Here is a 20,415-nt window from a genome sequence, read left to right on the forward strand (position 1 = left end):
GACATGGAGCAGGACTGGCCTCAACTGCCCACATATAGCAAAGGATATCTAAGGAGAGAGAAGTTACTGAAAGAAAAGACCCTGGTGGATGTGAAAAAAAGAGTCAAGCAGACAGAGAGAATGATCAAGCCTGCAGTGGAGAACGCTACGGCTGTGAGCGGCACAGCTAAACATGCCCAGGAGTCTGCAGATGGAGTGGCTAAAGTATGCTATGCACTGAAGCACACATGTATTCAAAAAACTAAGTGGTTATATTTATCAGTCCTTCTCAGCTAACGTTTTTTTGTCTGAATTATACAAACAAGAAAAACTTTTTTCAAAGTCACTGAATCGAAGTATTTGTCAGTAAATTTTTTTTTATGCTATAATTCATTCTGTTAAACAAATTGTGATTTATAGCTGTTGTGTGCAGACCTTTGAAAGGCAATTTAGTCAAATAAAATCAGATCCTTAGTGTATAAACACTGCATTGCCTTGAGGAGCCTGGACTGAAGCAAGAACTGATGGGAACTGAAAGCCCTGTTTTGCTGTTATTCATGACAGGATGCCAAAGTATCCCTGACGCAGGGGAAACGGACAAAGCATGCATCTGGACAGTTGCGTTCATCTGTGGACACCACCCTGGAGCAGCTGACTGAGCTGGAAAGCCAAGCATCACAGAAACAGAAAACCATGGAGGCAGAGGTAAAGAATTTGGCATTAACTTAATAGTGGAATTGCCAATGTTTGTGCAGTTGGATAGGAGCTCAATGTCATTATTATTAGAACACAGACTTCTGCAGGACATTCAGTACTGCCGTTCTGTTTATGGGTTATGAGACACTGTTCCAGAGAAAGTCTAGATCAAAGAAAAGTATTAAACATGATGCTTACCTGTAAAGTCCAGGGGTGCGTTTCCCAAAAGCATCGTTAGCTAACTATGATCGTAAGTTCCACTGAACTATTGGTAACGACGGAACCATATGCTTTTGGGAAACACACCCCAGATTAGTTGACCAAGTCATTTGTTTTTGTATAGCCATGATGCTGATGTGCCATTTCTCCCCAGGACATCCAGCTTTCTTCAAGGAGTGTGATAGACAGCATGGAGACAGCCAAGAGTCAGCTGGAGTCCTTTACAAACACGCTAACTCTGCTCCTTAAAAAATTGGGTAAATTCAATATTTTATTTTATTTTTAGTGATGTTAGAATTAGCACATTAACGCAGGTGATTGATTTTTCCAGTTTAACGGTGTTAAAAATATTTAGCGCAGTTAATGTAGGGATGGAGCTAAAGCATAAAAATACGGCGGCTTGCATTGTTGCCCGTATCATATCAAATATTAAATTGTGAATGAAACTATCAACATACATGTCAGATCTGTGTCACGTTCAGCAGTGGCAGTTCTTAAAGTAACCTAATAAACCAGCTGCTGTGAAAAAAAGAAGAAGAAATCAATAACTTTTGTAATCTTTAGATTAATCTATATTTAATTTAGAATTGTTGACAACTTTATTCAGTTTCTGTATATTTCCTGCTGTATATTTTCTGTATATTTCCTGCTTAGGGCTAGTGTGAAGATTTTAAGTTCACTTAAATTAGAAGTTGTTATTTTTTAAAGTCCAATAAAAAGAGCTAATAAAATTAATAGCTCTCAGTTATACTGTTATGTTAGTATAGTCAACATTACATTTAGTCATTGGTTAAATATTAGGCAAAAACCTATTTCCTAGAGTCTGTAGTAATGGTATCATACTGGCCTTCTGTCATAAAAGAGATGCCATTAAACAAATATAAAAAAATATATTGTCTTCATGTTGTTTCTTCATTTGAAGATTGAATGTAAAAAACTTACAAATTTTAATATTAGCTGGGATTAATCACGTTTAATTTCTGTGGGGGGGGGGGGGGGGGCATGTGATTAATTAAAAAAAAAAAGAAATCGATTGACAGTAATATTTATTTTATTTTCCCTGCAACCCTATACCTAGGACAAGTACTTTTTTTGTTTTTGTTTTTGTTTTATTTTTTGTAATTTTTATGTGTTTTTTTAAAAGATTTAACTCACACTCTTCTCCCATTGATGTGAGGCAGATGCTAATGTGGTGCTGGAGAACTATGATCGCATCCTGAATGAGACTGCAGCCCGTCTTCGTGTTCTCCAGGGTGCTGTGGAGAGTCCATCTCTCACCGGAAAGATTCAGAGGCTCCGCAGTGCAGCGGACGATCAAGAGAAAAAGCTGCAAAATCTTGAACAGAGCCTGCAGGAGATACGAGAAGAAAGAGACAGTCTGACAGACATCGCCCAGAACCTGCCTAAAACATGCCCACAAAAAGGGCACTAAGCCGGGGGGAGGAAGAAGTCGATCAGTTATCTAGTCTTTTAGAGAGACATTGAGGTATCTCAAAGGAGTTAGTCGCCTCAGAAAATCTGATTCAAGCGAAGCTGAAGAACACCGTTTAATTAAAATGTAAATTCTTTATAAACATTCATTTGTTGTGAATACAGAGTGGCTTATTTACTTATTTACTTATTTACTCTACTGGTAAAAAGTCAAAATGCAAGGGATGGCATTTATACACTGTAGCACTTTGAATTTAAATCATCAGTTTTCAAGCAAAATGTCAGTTTGATCTTTATTATTCTTCCAAAGATGATCACATTGACATTATGCTGAAATATTGATGTATTGAAAACTGACATTATGAAATTCGCATGCAATGTACTTGCAATGTAGTAATATGCAACTTTCTCATCCATTAACCTTAACTAATGGTGATACCTGACAAGATTTGGTCTCTTTTGGCCACTTGAGGGAGCCATCTACTCAAATTCATTTAGTTGTTGTACACAGCGTCTTGCACATGATTTTGAAAAATGAAAATTTGATTTTAAAGTGAGTGAATCAAGACCAAATAAACACATCGTGTCATGCTGTTCTCAAGAGTGTGATCATGCATTATTAGCATCAGTGTGTGTTTACTTGTGAGCCTGTTTACTTGCAACTTATTACTTATTTAATATCTAACATGGCATATTAAATATGTATTTTTGTGCTTATTATCCATCTGTTCATAAATTATAGTCACAAAAGGAACTGGCTGTCAATAGCTGAAATGTTCTATTATTTGGGACATATTATCAACATGAATGTCTGCATGGCCCATTGTATGCTCATCTTCAGTTTGGATGTATTATGGCTTATTTGTATTAGCTGCTTCCTGTGAAAACTGAGCTTTTGATCTGTTCTCTAAACAATTGACTGAGCCTATATACTTTGAATGTTCTTAGCCCCATTGAACCCAAGACAACAGACACCTTGCTTATCTTTTATTTCAATACAAAGGGAACCATTTGTCAAAAACAGACAAATACTGTCATATTTATAGTCAGTAATCACAGTTACAAAGCTATACGTTTAATGTTGATCGTTCATTGGTTCAGTATATAGATATAAATTAATGCAAAATATAATGGGCTACTTAAACCTGCTAAAAACTGCTGTTAAAACTAAATGCTGTAGCATCAAAGACAAATCATTAAAAGAAGCAATATTAAAAGTTGTCTCTAATGAATCCCACACAACATCAAGTCAAATTTTATTTATCAACTGCACAATAAATCATGCAACAGAAACTGCAGGAAATTAAATGATTATGACTTGCAGATCCAAGGCAGAGATCAAATCAAAAATAGCCTATAAGCTGATAGTTAAAAAAATTAAATGTTTCGATGATGAACGATAAGATAGGGTAAAATAGAAAAAAAAAATATTCTAATAAGAGTAAGTAAAAACAAAAAATCGCAATTGTGAAATACAATAATTATGAAATGTTGCTACAAAAATATCTAAATGAGGCTTGCAACAGTAATTACAGGAAATGAAATGTTTCTAAAGTAAAAAATTAAACGATGAGAAAGATAAGATTAAAAACTACGTAAAAAAAATAGTTGTGCATGCAATATGGTAGGCTATGTGCAAAACTGACTAAATAGTCACTACATTGTGGAGTTGAGCACGTTTGGGGTGCTGAAGCCGTTATGTAGGCGTAGCTTATATCTGACTTATTAAATTACAAATATCTTTATACATAATAAAAGAACATTGGCTGGCAGTTTATTCTTCCCTGTTCGGTCACGTCGGCCTGCATTACCTCTCTTCGCCGCACGGTGGCTATATACATTTATAGCTGCATTCCTGGCGAGCAGCGACTACATCACAGGGAGACCTGACCTGCGCCTCTAAGCAGCGTGAGATTCCCTCTCTCCAGCATTACTGTCGCGAGCAGTCACCTAAACCAGTGTTTCTCCAACTCCCTTCCTTCATTACCATCGCTTGACCGTCCCAGCATGCCTTCCAACCTGGATTTACAAGGTATATCGTTTGTCGCCGGTCTGTTTTTGTGAACTGATGCTGTATTTACGGTTATCCGCGCGAAATCTGTTTTTGTTCTGTGCGCGCGCGTGTGCCGTTAGCGGCCGACTCTCCTTATCGCATGCCTGCAAGTGCAGCAGACAGCCTGGGTAAAACATCCAGACGGGTGTGTAACGGTCACTATGTCTCATTTTTTTCAGGCGGAAAAGCCTTCGGGTTACTCAAAGCACAGCAGAGGGAGAAACTGGAGGAAATCAATAAGGTAAGATATTGCTGATGGATTATTATTGTCTGAGTGGGGAGGCGAGATTATTTCATTGGCCTTGAGCCGCCTCAATTTACCCTGATGTTGTTCCCACTTTTAATTTACTTTACTCTTCCCTGTGGTCTCTTAGCTGTTAAATGTTATTTTGGACAGCAGTAGAATTGTTAAACTCGATTTTATAGCAGCATGACCTAATTTATTTAACTCGACCACATTAAGCTGCAGATCATTTCACAATCCAGAGCAGGGCTGTGTCTTAAAATCTACTGAAATCTACAGGATTTTCTTATTTTAATGCTGCAGCAAACTATAATACTGATAAAAATTGCTATCTCAATAGATCGATGAATAGGTCTTGAGACACACAGCCCAGCTCTACCCGCTTATGAGTCATTCACAGCTGCGTTAAACGCTCAAGGATTCCCCCAACACTCTCCCCGTCATCCATTGGTCGGAAAAAACAGTTAGTCCCGCCCAAAACTCACGCTATTGGCTGAGCCAGTGTTAGTGTGACGTGAGGGACCAAGATCCTCAAACAATAGTTTTAGTGGAATCAACATACAACTGTGTACTATAACAATAAGCATATTAATCTTAAAATATTTAAAAATAAAAAAATTGACACACTTGACATTTAAGTGAAGGAGGTGACCTCGTCTTGTGCATTTCAAACAAACCCAGACCTTTTATGAAAATCCCAAGAGGCTTTTTTTCTTGACTAGTGTTATTTTGAAGCTAATATTTAAGATCAGCCCTCTTTGATGTGATAAGAGGCAGTGTGTTCCCCCGCACCCGGCTGTCTCTGTGCCCTCAGACGGGAAACAGGTGTCTGTGATCCAGCATGAATGGGCCCATTATGTGGGAGGGAGATTGAGGAGTGGGCAGCAGTGGCATTTGAGCTGCAGTCTCAGCGTCTCTCTCTCTCTCTTTCTGTCTCCCTCTCTCTCTCTCTTTAATGTGGACTGAGGCTGGTGGGAGCGATGGCTTGGCCTGGTCACATGAACACGAAGGAGAAAATCAGGTCATGTACTGGCCTACTGCTAGTAGTGAAATCTGCAGTGCTTACCTGCACGTAGTGTACAGGTGAATCTCAGGAATGGGGTCTAGGGATACAACGATAACATTTTTTCAGATCCGATCTGATACCGAAAATTTGGAGTATCTGCCAATAACGATCGAATCAGATACCAGCTCGTTTTATTTTTTTTTTATCAATGTAGAATTTATATACTTCTGTGTTGACCTGATCATCACTCTTTTATGTTTTAAACACAATCTGCTACATAAAAAAATCATTTTAATGAATAATAACAAATGAAAAAATATAATCTATGACAAAAATACTATAACAAACTTGGTTAGTGGATAATTCAGCAGCAAAAGAGACTCTAGATTCTAGAAAAATCCCGGGTGCACAATAATTTTTAATAAGACTAAAATCTGGAAAAAATTACAAATTGCTCTTTGTATTGTAAAATGCATTAATGTAAAAACAAATATATACATTTATATAGAAATATAAAATATTTCTTTTAAATGTATAGCACGGTAATAAGGCAACAACATATAGATAGGACAGAACAAGAAAGATTTGATTGCGCAAAAAAGTATTATGATACTAAAGGTGCCCATATAGAGTGGCACAGAGCACTCTTCAAATGATTCAGTCCGATTTGGTGAATGAATTTTCTTTCACTAAAACAAAAGCTAATGTCTTTTGATTTTGAGGGTGTAATGTAGGGCTAGGCCAGTCTGTTATTCTAACTAGGGCTGTAGCTATCGAATATTTTAGTAATCGAGTATTCTACCAAAAATTCCATCGACTAATCAAGTAATCGGATAAAATGTGTTTTTGCTTAATTAAAGTGCAATATTAATTATGCAAGAGAAAATAATAAGACTCCTGGGTCTCTTAAAATGAACAAATAAGTTTCCTTTTTTTAGAAATAAAATGTTTTATTTTTTAAAAGCATAGAATGCAATGCATACATCCAAAATAAACATTTATTTATTACCCATTGTTTCTCTGTCTGTACTTGTACTGTGAACAATGACAATAAAGTTGACAGATGAATTAAGTGCATTTGAGTGCCATTCAGTTGGGGTTTTAAATAAAACATTTTCTGAGATGCACATTAAACATTAAACACATAAAACATTAATTTAAGTTATCTTTTAATTATTGAAAATTCAGCAAACGTAACTTTTTGGTAAACAAAGGGGATTTACTGTTAAAAATAAAACATGGAAGAAATATTGTGTGATTTAAACCTTTAAAAAAAATGGAGCGCTTCTGCTCCATTCATTAACACAGACATGCAGAACATTTAGGATTCATATTTAAATAGACTGTCCTGGCTTAATATTTACAGATATTAGTCCATATCGTGATTTGACGTAAGTGCAATGACCTATTTTTTGATTAATTCACTCAAAATTTGGCAAATTCCGTGCCATTCTGTGTTAAACTGTAAATTCAGTTTTTATGACAGTTTTTTTCCGTGATTCTCTCTGTGTTTCCTGAATCGTGGAAATCATAGGGCCCTAATTGTGATATGCCAGCTCTATCTTGCAATGGACAAACACCACAACGTTCTCTTTACGTTTGCACGCGCCCTAAAATCAAAACACTGCTGACTCCTTGCAGTATGCGATTTCGGACGCAGCGCTTGTGTCTCCTTCCGCTTTGTGGATGACTCGTTGTGTCACATTGAAAAAATCATTGCGAAAGAACCTGACCTGAGATTTAAAATAAATTAAAAGAGGCTTTGAGGCATTTTTCAATAATTTTGTGTAATGAGTAACTCGAGGAATCGTTTCAGCCCTAGTGTAATATGATATGTACATGTTCTTGCATGTGTTCGTTAGTTAAATGTGTTGAAGCTTAATAATCTGATAAGGGCTGTCACTGGGGATGGTGAGATACTCTAGGCCAGTTAAAAAAACACTGTGATTTCTGATATGAAGGAAGTTTGATGTGTAGTCGTGACTTGGCTGAGGTAGAAGGTGGTACTCGTGCTCTTCATCTCTCTGCATGACTCAAGAGGTCTGATCCTCACAGTGTAGTTTTTATCTACTAATTCTAAAACTGTATCACGACTTGACCACACTTTGTTAATCTATTTTATTTTTACTCCCTCTCTCAATATGTGTGGAGCAGAGAGAAAGAGCAGAGAAAAGACGTCATCATGATGAGTCATACTTGAGTCAGACTGTTCAAGGTTGCTTGATGCTTCTCACACACACATGCTGTTCGCTTTTACATTACATTCCTTCACATAGTCCGCAGCATCTCCTCCCACCAGCCATAATTAAAAAACCCACATATACTGCGTGATCACCCTGATACACACACACACACTAATAATTCACTGATGGTGAAGTCCCATATCACACATGTGTATCTTTGATTTATGGGCCTCATGCAGATTCTTGTCAAAGACTATTAACAAAGATGTTAGAATTTTCTGACCCTTGTTTGTCTTTTTATTATGCACTGATAAAACACTAGCTAGCACACTACACTTCACTAGCTTGTGGCCTGCATTTTAGAAGCATGCTTATCCTCTAACTAACACTAAAGGTGCAGTCACATTAGCAGAATTTCTTGATCGAAAAAGGGCTGTTGGATATTTTCAATAATGCAGCGATGTATGAATAGGGCTTGCAAAATTTCTGGTATTTCAGACACTCTTCAGATTTTGGTTGGCCGAAATTATTTGAATTATATCATATTATATTTCTGTTATTGAACCTTTATAAATGCATATCTTTTTAGAAGTCACAGTCTCTAAATGTTTGTTGCGTGAAAATATTGGTATATTTTTGCTTTGGTCTGAACATAAACCACAGAAAGGCTTATTGAAAATGCAGATTCATTCCCTGCCAGTAGGTGACTCTTTTAGAAAGGCAAAAGCATTTTCCAGATAACGGTTGAACACAAAGCAGTGCTGTGCTCATAAACACAAGGTTATTATTAGTGCTGTCAAACGAATAATCATGATTAATTGCATCCAAAATAAGCTTTTGTTTATGTAATATGCGTGTGTACGTGTGAGCATGTTTATGTAAGAAACGAATTTGTATAAAGACATGGTTATGACATAGGTATTGCAACGAAGAGGTGATTTATGAGGACATTTTCAGTGTCCCCATAATTCAAGTTTTTTTGAAAATACAAAAATGCAAAAATTTTCCTGTGAGGGGTAGGTTTAGGTGTAGGGTTGGGGTAGGGCAATAGAAAATACAGTTTGTACAGAATAAAACCCATTACGCCTATGGAGAGTCCCCATAAACCACATATACCATCCTGTGTGTGTGTGTGTGTGTGTTTCTCCTAAGTGCTATAATTGACCTCATATACAAACAAAAATTAACTTTTTTTCAACACAGCTGTTTTCATTTAAAAAAAACAGTATTAAATAAGAACAAATAAAAAAAAAAATGCAAACAACAGCACATAAATGCAATAGAAAAAATGAGAGCTATGAAACTAAGTTTTCAGGTTAAGTAAGTTTTTATTCAGGTAAGAAATACTATAGAAATTAAAGTGATCAAATGAAAAGGACAGCAGCAGATCCCTTTAAGAGTTTAACCATGAAACCAATATACGGTTAAACAACACACATTCTCTTTCTCAACTATTTAACGTTCCAAAACTGACAAGACGGGCATTTTTACATAATTTCATATGTATTTGAAACGTTTTAGGGCAGTTAGACACTCATTTTGGTATTGTGGCTCACACACTGTTTGAGACTGAACACGGCTTGTGCGCTCAACTAATATATTTAGGATCAGTGGTGGTGCGTGTGCCTTTGGTGTAAACACAAAACCTGCGGTTATGACTAAAATAATGCGCAATACAAACACAATTTAACCGAAGCGAATGAGACACTTGTGTGTGTGTGAGAGAGAGAGAGAGAAGGGGTCGTCTGTTAAAAGTGAGCGAGAATGGGCGGCTATATACAATATTTAGCCTAGCTGTCTGTGTTTTTCAAGGAAGGAGATATTTGGATGTCCTTGGCATTAAAACTGTTCTAGAAAATAAAACTACACTGCAGAGTTTCTTAACACATGCTTGCTAGCCCTCTCTGGGCTTCTGCCATGCACAACCTAACAGAGGGGATAATCATTCACCCAGCCTATTCCAGTTTGAGACCATGCTAACTCTCGGTTTATCTCTCTTGTTTTCAGGAGTTTATGGAAGACCAGAAGTACAGGGATGAAGAGGATTTACCAGAGAAGTTGGATTCTTTAAAAAGTAAGGATAGTTTAAATATTTTAAACCGACATAGTCCAGCATGTATATGCACACATGTTTGTGTGTTTGTGGCATGAATGCTAAGAGAGCTTGTGTGGGTGTTTGTGCATGTGATGGACTTGCTTTCTTCATATGGTCTTGCAGGAATGTGCTGGTCTTGCCCCCTTGTTGTTGTTTTAGCGCTAAGGGTTTTGGATGTGCTGCTTGTGGGAGAGAGAAATAACGGTTTTGTGTGTGTGGGAAAGGACAACTGGAATGTAAACGAACCATCTTCTGAGCTGTTTGGTCAAAGCTAAAGTGTGGTTTTGCTTTTCTCTTTGAAAGTCCCCATGAAAACTTCAGTCATCTGAATCCTAAAGTCATCCTCCCTTTCTTTCTAATGTTAACGCTTGTCAAAAGAGGACCTATGAAGTCAGTATTGACTTAACATGCATACTTGGTTGCGAAATTGGTTACTGTCGTTCTAAGTAAAAAAAAAATCATCTGAAGCTAGAGATGCGTGAATATTGAGTATTTAGACAAAAAAGTGTGACGTTTTATTCACAAGCTATGTTATCTGTATTGGCCAAACAGGAATGAATCAGATTTTTAATTTTTAAAAACCTGACTGTGAGACATGTTGTGTGTTGGCTTTTACCGAAGGGCCTCTTTTAACTATATTATTTACTACCAGTCATCCTCCGTGTGTACACTTGGGTTTGTGGGTCATTATCAAGAGGCAGTGAAGGGGTTCAAGGGTTAAGTGTCTCTGAATATTACAATCAAATCAAATCTCCATATGGACCATTATCTGTAAATGGTAAGTTGGATTGAAATATGAATCCTGCATGTTCTGCGCGTCTCTGTGTGAATGAATGAATGGCAGAGACGTGCAGGTTTGTTTACTATATAGACTGAAGCACGTGAGGCTTGCAGTAATTTCAGCATCTGCCGTCTCAATGAGGACATAAATACATAAACAACATCACCAGATGTTCTGAGTCACTTCACAAGCATTTTACCGTTTCATCTGAGTAAAATCAGGGTCAAAATAAAAGTAGCCCGTCAAAATAAAAGTTCATTTTTACATAAAGGCATTGTGCTAGAAATATTACTGTTATTTAGTAGAAAGTATGTGATACTGCTACTAATGTTGAAAACATTTCTAAAACTTTATTAGAAATAAATCACACAATATTTCTTCCATGTTTTAATTTTAATAGCAAATCCCCTTTATTTACCAAAAAATAAAATGTGTTTAAATTTCATTAATTAAAAGATAAATTATATAAGATAAACTGTTTTTCATAATTATATTACTTTAAACACTTTAAACATAATTGTTAATAAGTATATAGAATGGCATTGGTTTTATTTTTAGTGATAGTTTTTATTTATTTATTTTTAACTAAAAACAGAATGAGAAAATGGAAAGAAGGAAAGAACAGAAGTCAAAAGCACAAGGGATGGGAGGTGCACCAAACCCTTGAGATTTCTTGATGTTGTTGAAATGAAAGCACACGCTCACACACACACACACACACACACACACACACACAGTCTAAGCACTTGCCGCAGTGTTTGACCCACTAATGTCAGAATGTGTGTAAACCACTGCCCTAAAAGCAGAAATGAAAAGAGGGAAAGAATACAGTTGATAATAAGAGGGATCACCATCCAAAAAAAGATCAATTTAGAGAGATCGTGATTCAGTCTTGTGAGTTGCATTTAGGCAGCAACGTTGCTCTTGTCATTTTTCACACACACTCATTCAGCTCTGGGGTGAACAGGCTGCATTTGTGTTTATATGGGGCCATTGTAACCCTCTCCTTCCCATCATCCTCCTCTCACGGTGACTCTGTTACATTCTCTATGCATCCACTCCAACAGAAGCTTCATTGTGAAAATGAAACAACACCGAATGAGAGAGACTGAGGAAATGGTAGAATAATCTAGCAAATTCAAATAGGACACCGATTCAAATCTGGTACGTGCTGTCCTCATTTACAGATATAGCCAGCCATCCTTTGTGATATAGGCCTCATTTCAGATAAGAAATGCAGGGTTTTCCAAATGTCCTCTCTGTTGTTTCCCTCTGAACCGTAGCGGTCACATGCCAGACCTCGGAAAGCTGCCACTGACAGATGTTGCCGTGTGTGAATTTTCATTTGTTCTTATAGGAATATTAAAATATAACTTTTTTTTTTTTTCACAGATAAATATGCTGAGTTTGACCTGAATGATCAGGGGGAGATCGGTAAGTGTGTGTGTCCATATGTAGTTAAGACTGAGTGTTATTGGGGAAGAGCTCTTTTATCATGTTCACTGTATAGATGATGCCACACTTGACCGATAGGAAACATGAGAACTCACCTGTAATCAACTTAGGGGCGGTTCACATATCGCGTCTTTTGCGTGCTCAAGTTCAGCATGAAATAAAAGAAATACAAAATTTCAAGAAAAACGTAAAAACACCTAAACTCAATGTGTTACCTTACTCTGCATCTAAATTGACTTTCATCTGGTGTAAACACAATGTAGGTAGGGATAAATGATGATAATAATATTACCGATAAAATAATAATCTGTTATTATAGTTACCATCAGTGCAATAAAACCATAAGTTGAAATCCTGTACTATTTTCCAGTTTTATTTCATTCAGAAAGGTATAGCATGCATTTTTATGCAAATGGAAGGCTTGCCCACATAAGATGTTGGGGGAAAGTGGCCTAGGTCCGTATTGCTGATTGTATATCCAAACAGCTAAATCGTGTGTCACAGAAATGAGGGGAGACTTGAACACATGTGTAGTTTGTGGTAGCAAGTATGCTTCTATGAGAAAGAGGCGTATTGTATAATGTGGGACACAAAAATTGAATGCACCACGAGGAGAAGAATTATTCCACTAATGTAAATGTGGTCACTGAAAGCTCTGTGTAGCTCTACTCCATGTTAGTAGGCTTGGTGTTGTAGTAACAGCCCTGAGGCTGGTTCACAGCATAGATGACACGTATGTGGTGTTATCTTCAGGTTGTCTGCACAAGTTTAAATGCATTTCTGTGAGCATTATGGTTGTAGACCTTGTATAATTAGGCCAGAATCATTATTTCTTAGGGGACACTAACACAAAATGTAGGTTTGACACATTTTTAGTCTAGTTACTAGACTATTTTTAAATGTATGCTTCACTTAAAGGGGTCATATGATTGGATTTCAACTTTTCCTTTCTCTTTGGAGTGTTACAAGCTCTTGGTGCATAAAATGGCTCATTCTAACATGCCCCCAAATGTCTACGTCACAGTGTGGAAAGATCTGCATCACGCCATCCATATGTTCACGCAAAGAAAGAATGTGTAACTTTTATTATCTTTTATTCTTTTTTTATTCTCTTTTATTCTTATTCAAATGCAAACATATTTTCATATATGATTTCATATATCACCCAGCCCTACTGGCTAGCTGGCCAATCAGCATACACCTCGATTTTCAGAATGATGAGCTTTGTAAAAATCAACTTTTTTTAGAAATGCGGGGTATACAGGAGAAACAGTGATGTACAGTATGTGGAAAATGTGTTTTTAACCTTAAACCACATAAACTTCATTACACCAAATACACCAAACAATGTTCTTTTTGGCCACGTCATATGACCCCTTTAAAACACAACCCAGCAGCCAAAGACATCAGTGTACTATGTAGCCCTTAAACCACACTAATACCAGATATACAGGCTAAATTCTGATCTCATTAATTGACTAATTCATTGGTGAACAACTAGTCAGCATCCCATCTTAATTAGAGGTTTGCCGGATAAGCTGTAAGAGTTTGTTTGTGTTTCCAGACATGATGGGCTTGAAGCGAATGATGGAGAAGTTGGGTGTGCCAAAGACCCATCTGGAGATGAAGAAAATGATCTCGGAGGTGACCGGAGGTTGCAGCGACACCATCAACTACAGGGACTTTGTGAAAATGATGCTTGGCAAGCGATCAGCTGTTCTCAAACTGTAAGTGTGTGTATATGCGTGTTTAAACATGCTTCATGTCTTGTTTTTAATATTGGCAGACGGCATTTTACAGAATTGTCAGGCTATTTCCTGCTGCCATGTGCTTTGACGCAGTCCAGCTATTTTTAGATAGGTCGGCATGTGTTTAATCTCATCAGCACATCTAGTGCAGGATCAGCATATCTGTGCCATTATCTCTCAATGGGAGAGTGATCTGCTGTGATGGGTGACGTCGTCGTCATCATCAGGAGACACTAGGGTTTGGATCGATACCAGAAATTTAGCTTTAGTACAGTACAAGCCTCTGGTACCTCAGTATCGATGTTAAATCAGTCATTAAATAAACTGCCTTGAGTGACTGACAATATGAAACTAGGGCTGTCAATTATATTGTTATACTTGACAAATGAATATTTTGTTAAAACAAACAGAACTGGTCCATGTAATGCTGCCTAAACTTTTGATCACATTATCTAGGTCAGGCATTTAATTTAGTAAGATTCTGATATTTTAGATTAAATTAAATTTATGCATTTAGCAGACGCTTTTATCCAGAGCGACTTACAGTGCATTCAGGCTAACATTTTTTTTACCTACCATGTATTCCCTGGGAATTGAACCCACAACTATATATATATATATATATATATATATATATATATATATATATATATATATATATATATATAATTATTATTATATTATTATATTATTATATATATATATATATATATATATATATATTTTTTTTTTTTTATTATTTTTTTTTTTATTTATTTTTTTTTACAACAAATTGTCTCCCTTTTAATTTGTTTGCACAAGATAAGTGATCATATGATGTCATGTAAGATTTTTAATGATCCAATTTTGTATAAACACACTTCTATATACAATGACATAACACAGCACACATTTTCTTGGGTGGGGATGGAGATCCAGTTATCTCCTAATTATCAGTGTGGATGTTGTCCAAGTTGGCATGGGTACCACTAAACACCTCCCTACTCTCAGTGGAAGCGATAAACAACCTTCAACTTCCTGTTTTGTTTTCCTTTTTTGTGAAAAACACAGATGTAGTTTTGAAAAGAAAATTGGGTTGTTTGCAACAAACACTAGTTCGTGCCAAGTTTCATGATTCATTGAAAACATCTTAAGCCATTTTTCACAAGACTTTTGAGTGGACACACAAACTGGAGTTTTGAATTTTCTCTCACAAGTGCTTGCTAGATTTGCTTAATTACTACTTTTACCCATTTTTTTGGTACACCAGGCAGAGGTTGAAAGTTATTGCACAATTACTCAAATTATTTTTTTTGCATAACTGTATCGTTTGAGTTTTGTGCTAAAGGTGTCTGGTGCTTTGCCTAAGCAAACAGAATTGATCATAACCACTATCACTGAATGTGTGGTTCTTGGCTGTGATTTTAATAACAGGTGGTGTCAGACATCTGATTCAGACATGTACTGATTTATTATTAGTTTGCAGAGATGTGTATCTTCATCTGTCAGTATTCTACACACTGTGAATGGAGAGCAGGGCTTTTAAGGTCTTAAGAGAGATTTGTCAGGGTTTACCTGAAACATAAAGTCACATGTGAATGGATCAGTCAGCAGTTCTGCACCATTACTTTTTTTTTTCCTTGTGCCTCTTTACTCAAACACCAGCATTTGTGGTTTCACAGGCTGGTCCAATCTCTTTGATTTGTCTCTTGCAGTGCACTTATACTCTCCAGCTCGCTCTACTAATCTACTCAGTGCGGCGCTGGGATAGCTTATAGCCAATGCTGGCTATAACCGTTGTTTTTCCACTTTAAATCATGGTCCGAATTACTTTTAGGTGGCAAGAATAGTTAATTTTCTTTTTGTAAAATTTTTATAAAATGTGTGCATTTAACCCACCTCAGTTTTAGATTTGATAGTTGAAATGCATTTTCTCTCTTCTCTTAAACAGGGTTATGATGTTTGAAGACAAAGCTAACGGGACCAGCTGTAAACCCGGTGGACCCCCTCCCAAGCGTGACATCACCAGCCTACCATAGACCAGTGGAGATGGATTTGATTGACATCTCTGCATTCACAAATCCCGCCCATTTAACATTAGGGGCTAGGTTTCTATAGCCTTACCTAGAATATTTTTGGCAAGATCCAGGGAAAATCTTAGTTCATAGACAGACAAAATTAAGAAAAAAAAGAAAGATGTCTATATTTGCTGTGAAAGTCAAAGCGTATAGTAGCTTTTTATAAGTAAACAAATGTATATATTTATATGAAAAAGGTGTTTTTGAATCGTGTTTACAAGCACAAATCCTGTAAGTGGGGGAAGTTGAGTGTGTAACACTGCAAGTGAACCAAGTAAAGTGTACAGGATGACACAATTTTAGCTTGTAAGGCAAATTTTAAGAATTAAGATTTTTCATCTTCCCCATAATGTGTGAATTGTTTCATTTCAGTACATTCGTGTTTGCCATTTGAGTCGCTTGAAGAGTTCTTTAGCTTATGCTTAACACAGAGTCCTATAATGTGACATCATAGATGTTTGTGTGTAAGAGGCTCTTTTAAGAATCAGTTAGTGCTCAGCCATGAAAAAAAAAAACTTCATTTAGCTTGATCTGCTTCTTGAAGCAGGATTTCCTTTGTAACATTTTTGTACAGGAAGGCGCAGGGAGTGAAAATGCTGGGATGTGAGTGAGGGAGAAGGCAAAAAGGGACGACCGTTCATTCCTCAGATTTTCTTTGCTCATTCTCTGTCCATTTTTTACTTTCCACGGTCTTCAAACTGTTTCTTTTTAACCTGTTTGTATGCGTCCAAATGACTGTAATATGTAAATTTACTGTATCCTGCAAGCACATTAAATGTTAACTTCACGTATTGTGCATATACACTTTGAATCACAATTTTAGGGTATGCTTTTATAAATTCTCCTGCTTGAATTGGAAATGATGTTGTAGGAAAGATCCGCAGCAGGGTTGATTTTAGTCACTATAGCCCTCTTTCCAAGTGCCTCACTCAGTTTGATGTAGCAGAAATTTTGAGTGATGATTGAGTGAAGCATCTTTGAAACGGATTTTGTGTGTGTGTGTGTGTGTGTGCAAGCATATGCTTGGAAATTATTTTCTGTTTAGTCGTATTCTGAGACATTCCAAGAATGTCGTTGTGTGGTGGATTCCTTGGAAATGTTGACATGTTTGAACCCAAGCAGACTTACATGTGCATCTCTGATGCAAATATTCCAGTAGTGCTTTTGTCCCTTTTTTATTTTACACTGTCCTTAACTTAACTGTTAAGTTTTCTTTCAATAAGATGTGCTACATATGGCACAAATGATCAAGAGGTTTTTTTTTTGTTTGTTTGTTTTGTTTAAGATGATGAAATGAAATCACTCATCTGTAGCAGGTGTGGCTTTAACTTTCATTTCATACTAAATCCGCAAAAAAAGCAACTTTTATTTGTTTCTGTCATGTTTTCTAGGTTTTATTTCTGTGCCCCTGTTCAATTTTATCTCCTTGACATGGTTTTGGTTTCCTTTTTAAAATCATTGAAGTGTGAATTGAGGTCTGCATTGCTTTTTATTAGAAATGCATTTTTAAGTTATTAGAATTATGAATGCTTTTCAGTTTGTGTTAGCATATTAATCAGCAGAGGCATTTGTAAACTTTTGTTTCTTTATTTTTTTTTTTTGGCAAACACCAAAGGAAGTAAATATCCTACTGTTACACCTGAACTATTAGTAGAACTCTCTTATTTATGTCTATGTGTGTAAAACGTGCAAAATGTGACACAACCTCAGTTTGAGGAAATTTTGGTATGTCCTAATTTGTGAAAAACTATAATTAAGTAAATTTGTTCTTACAATCTTTCATAACATTAAAAGTGTGAGTAAGTGTGTTAGGAAATTTGGGTTCAGTCAGATTTATTTATTTAAAAATTTAATTGAGCAAGGACATTAATCAAAATAATAATAATATATATATATATATATATATATATATAATTACACACACGCTTTATTTTTTTAGAAAGTTTCTTGATCAGCAAGTCATCATATTAGAATGATTTCTGAAGGATCATGTGACACTGAAGACTGGAGTAATGGCTGCTAAAATTCAGCTTTGCACAGGAATAAATTACATTTTAAAACCAATTAAAACAGAAAAAGCATTTTAAATTGTAGTAATATTTTAATTATATTACTGTACAAATAACATAACTGTAACCATTTTGTTTTAGAAATGGCCGATTGCATTACCTCATTCATTTCAGGGTTTGTACAATCTTTTGAGAGAGAAATTCAAGCACTTTTCAATGGCATAAGCATTTCACACAACTATTTCCAGCACTTTAAAGCTCTAAGATGATCCAGTTTTAATGTTATTTTTAATGGGATGACCAAAATATACTTTTTGGTAAACAAACACTTGTGTAAAATAATAATAAAAAAATACACCAAATCACAATTATAACCAGTAGACGGCAGCAGAGGAGCACATATTGGCTCATTAGTCATTTATTTCAACTTTTTTTTCTGTATTTTGAAATTATAAAATCATAGAATATCAAATGAAGTAAGATAAGTCACTTTTCCTAAATTAGCTACTAAATCGCGTAATCGCTGAAGTTGGTCAGTTCCATAAGAATAATGGTACATTTAATAAGAGTTGAATATATACATAGATATATATATAAAAAATCTATAAAAATAGATTTTGCACCTGTTACTGTTATTAATAAAAGTAAATTTTGTATGCATCTTAACTCAAGCTTAGTGCTTTACTATCAAATCTGAACAAACAATAAACAAAAGAAAACTTAAAAAGAAATTAACGTAATATCACACCACCCCCAGTGCTACCAAATCTGCTCTGTTTGGTAAAAAAAATTTACCAAACAGTGCAACACTGACCTTTGCAATAAAATAATAAACAGAGCTAGGACAGACCGATTAAAATGTTCTGCATAACTTTATTTATTTGTATAGTACATTTTATCACAATTGTGTTGCCCAAAGTTCTTCACAATTTGAAAGAAAGCATATACAAAGATTAAAACCAAAAAAACCTAACATAATTAGTAAGAATAAACCACTTAATGAACAGATGACAAATACCCTTTATCAGGTCATTACACATCGGGGTTGTTTTCTCTATGAAAGGTCTTTACAAAGGTCTCTCCTCTGCGAAATCTAATATAAAAATATGAGTTTTCAACTGAGACAGGATGGAGCCTGCCAAATATGAATTGGAAGACTATTCCACAATTTGGGAGCCACAACCATAAATGCTTCATCACCTCTATAATTTTATTTATTTATTTTTAATTTTTTTTTTAATGAGGAACTAGTAACAGTTTATCTACTGATCTCAGTGTCCTAGCCGATGTATGGTACTCTTAAAGATTGGTGATATATATTGGGGACATGTTATGAAGGTCTTTAAAAACCATCAATACAATATTAAAATCAATCCTGTACTGAACTGGCAGCCAGTGGAGAAAGGATAATACTGGAGTACGATCCCTCATTTTTGGTGCCTGTCAAAAGCCTGGCTGCAGCATCATTTACAGACTAGATAGTTGTCACTGGCAAATCAAAGAGAATTCAATAATCCAATCTCAAGGTAATAACAACATATGTATGCATGGACAGCTCTCTCTAAATCTTTAAAACTAAAAAATGGGTTTTAACCTGGAGATCATTCTAGGTTGGTAAAATTACATTTTACTACAGACTTTATCTGATTGTCAAAGCTGAGAGTTGAGACAATTATGGTTACACTGTTTTTATAGTTGATTCTAAAGGAGAAATAGTTCTGGAAATCATCTCTTTAAATTTGGGTGGACCAGAAATTATTAACTCAGATTTGTTTTCATTAAGATTTTTAAGATTTGAAGAAAATTTTTAGACAACCGAATTTTGACCTCTTCCAGTAACAAGGCCTGTAGCAAGTGCTGACTTTAAGTGGTAAACATATCTGAGTGTCATCAGCAAGCGATGACATCCAAGTGGGCACAATGAAAATAATGTAGGGCCCAGAATAGAACCTTGAGGAAGACCATATTTTAAAGGAGCCAAAAAAGATGAAGTATTTGCGAAATTAACAAAAAATGTTCTATCATGCAGATATGAGTGAAACCACTTTAAAGCTGTTCCTTTGATGCCTAAATCACACTCCAAACATTATAAAGGATCGAGTGATCAACCCCACATCAGCTCTGACAAACACTGCACCAGACACTTTGTAGAGCATTGGTATGCTCAATACCTCTTTCAGCATTGACACTTAACCAGACTAAATAACCATTGCACTACTGTTATTTTTATAGAATAGACGGTTTCAACGGCATCAACATAAACAAACGTTAATGCGCGTGAGCGCTTTTGTGGACCTAACTTAACTTCCGGTAGACTCCAAATAGAATCAATAACAACAGCCAAGTCCCTCTAGAGTAGATCTTTTTTGATAACAAACAAAATGTGTTTTCTGTGTGGATCAGGCGAACTTAATGAAAATGCTAATTCATTATTTGCCAGCAGGAGATGTTTTAAAGCA

At 35.9% G+C, this 20,415-nt stretch overlaps 2 protein-coding genes across 2 annotated transcripts in view; both read left to right on the top strand.

Annotated features, from left to right (window-relative positions):
• The window catches only part of lamc3 (laminin, gamma 3), a 70,552-nt gene extending 67,631 nt beyond the window's left edge, over nt 1–2,921 (top strand). Inside the window, exons 25-28 of the mRNA XM_026211936.1 lie at nt 2–204; nt 544–684; nt 1,049–1,151; nt 2,076–2,921. Coding sequence (XP_026067721.1) covers nt 2–204; nt 544–684; nt 1,049–1,151; nt 2,076–2,326 — 698 coding nt within the window. The 3' untranslated portion in view covers nt 2,327–2,921. The remainder of the gene's footprint in view (nt 1; nt 205–543; nt 685–1,048; nt 1,152–2,075) is intronic.
• Nucleotides 2,922–4,168: 1,247 nt separating this feature from the next.
• On the top strand, nt 4,169–16,651 carry LOC113049524 (allograft inflammatory factor 1-like). Its single transcript, XM_026211938.1, has 6 exons — nt 4,169–4,357; nt 4,558–4,619; nt 9,819–9,885; nt 12,080–12,121; nt 13,707–13,869; nt 15,821–16,651. The coding sequence occupies exons 1-6, from the start codon at nt 4,333–4,335 to the stop codon at nt 15,906–15,908; spliced, it is 447 nt and encodes a 148-aa protein (XP_026067723.1). The 5' UTR covers nt 4,169–4,332; the 3' UTR covers nt 15,909–16,651.
• The last annotated feature ends 3,764 nt before the right edge of the window (nt 16,652–20,415 follow it).

Source organism: Carassius auratus, chromosome 30, assembly GCF_003368295.1.
Source record: "Carassius auratus strain Wakin chromosome 30, ASM336829v1, whole genome shotgun sequence".
Taxonomy (NCBI): Eukaryota; Metazoa; Chordata; class Actinopteri; order Cypriniformes; family Cyprinidae; genus Carassius; species Carassius auratus.

Coding starts and splice junctions, on each gene's coding strand:
- LOC113049524 (XM_026211938.1), top strand. CDS start 4,333: ATGCCTTCCAACCTGGATTTACAAG. Junction 4,620..9,818: donor AACTGGAGGAAATCAATAAG/GTAAGATATTGC, acceptor TCTTGTTTTCAG/GAGTTTATGGAAGACCAGAA. Junction 13,870..15,820: donor CGATCAGCTGTTCTCAAACT/GTAAGTGTGTGT, acceptor TCTCTTAAACAG/GGTTATGATGTTTGAAGACA.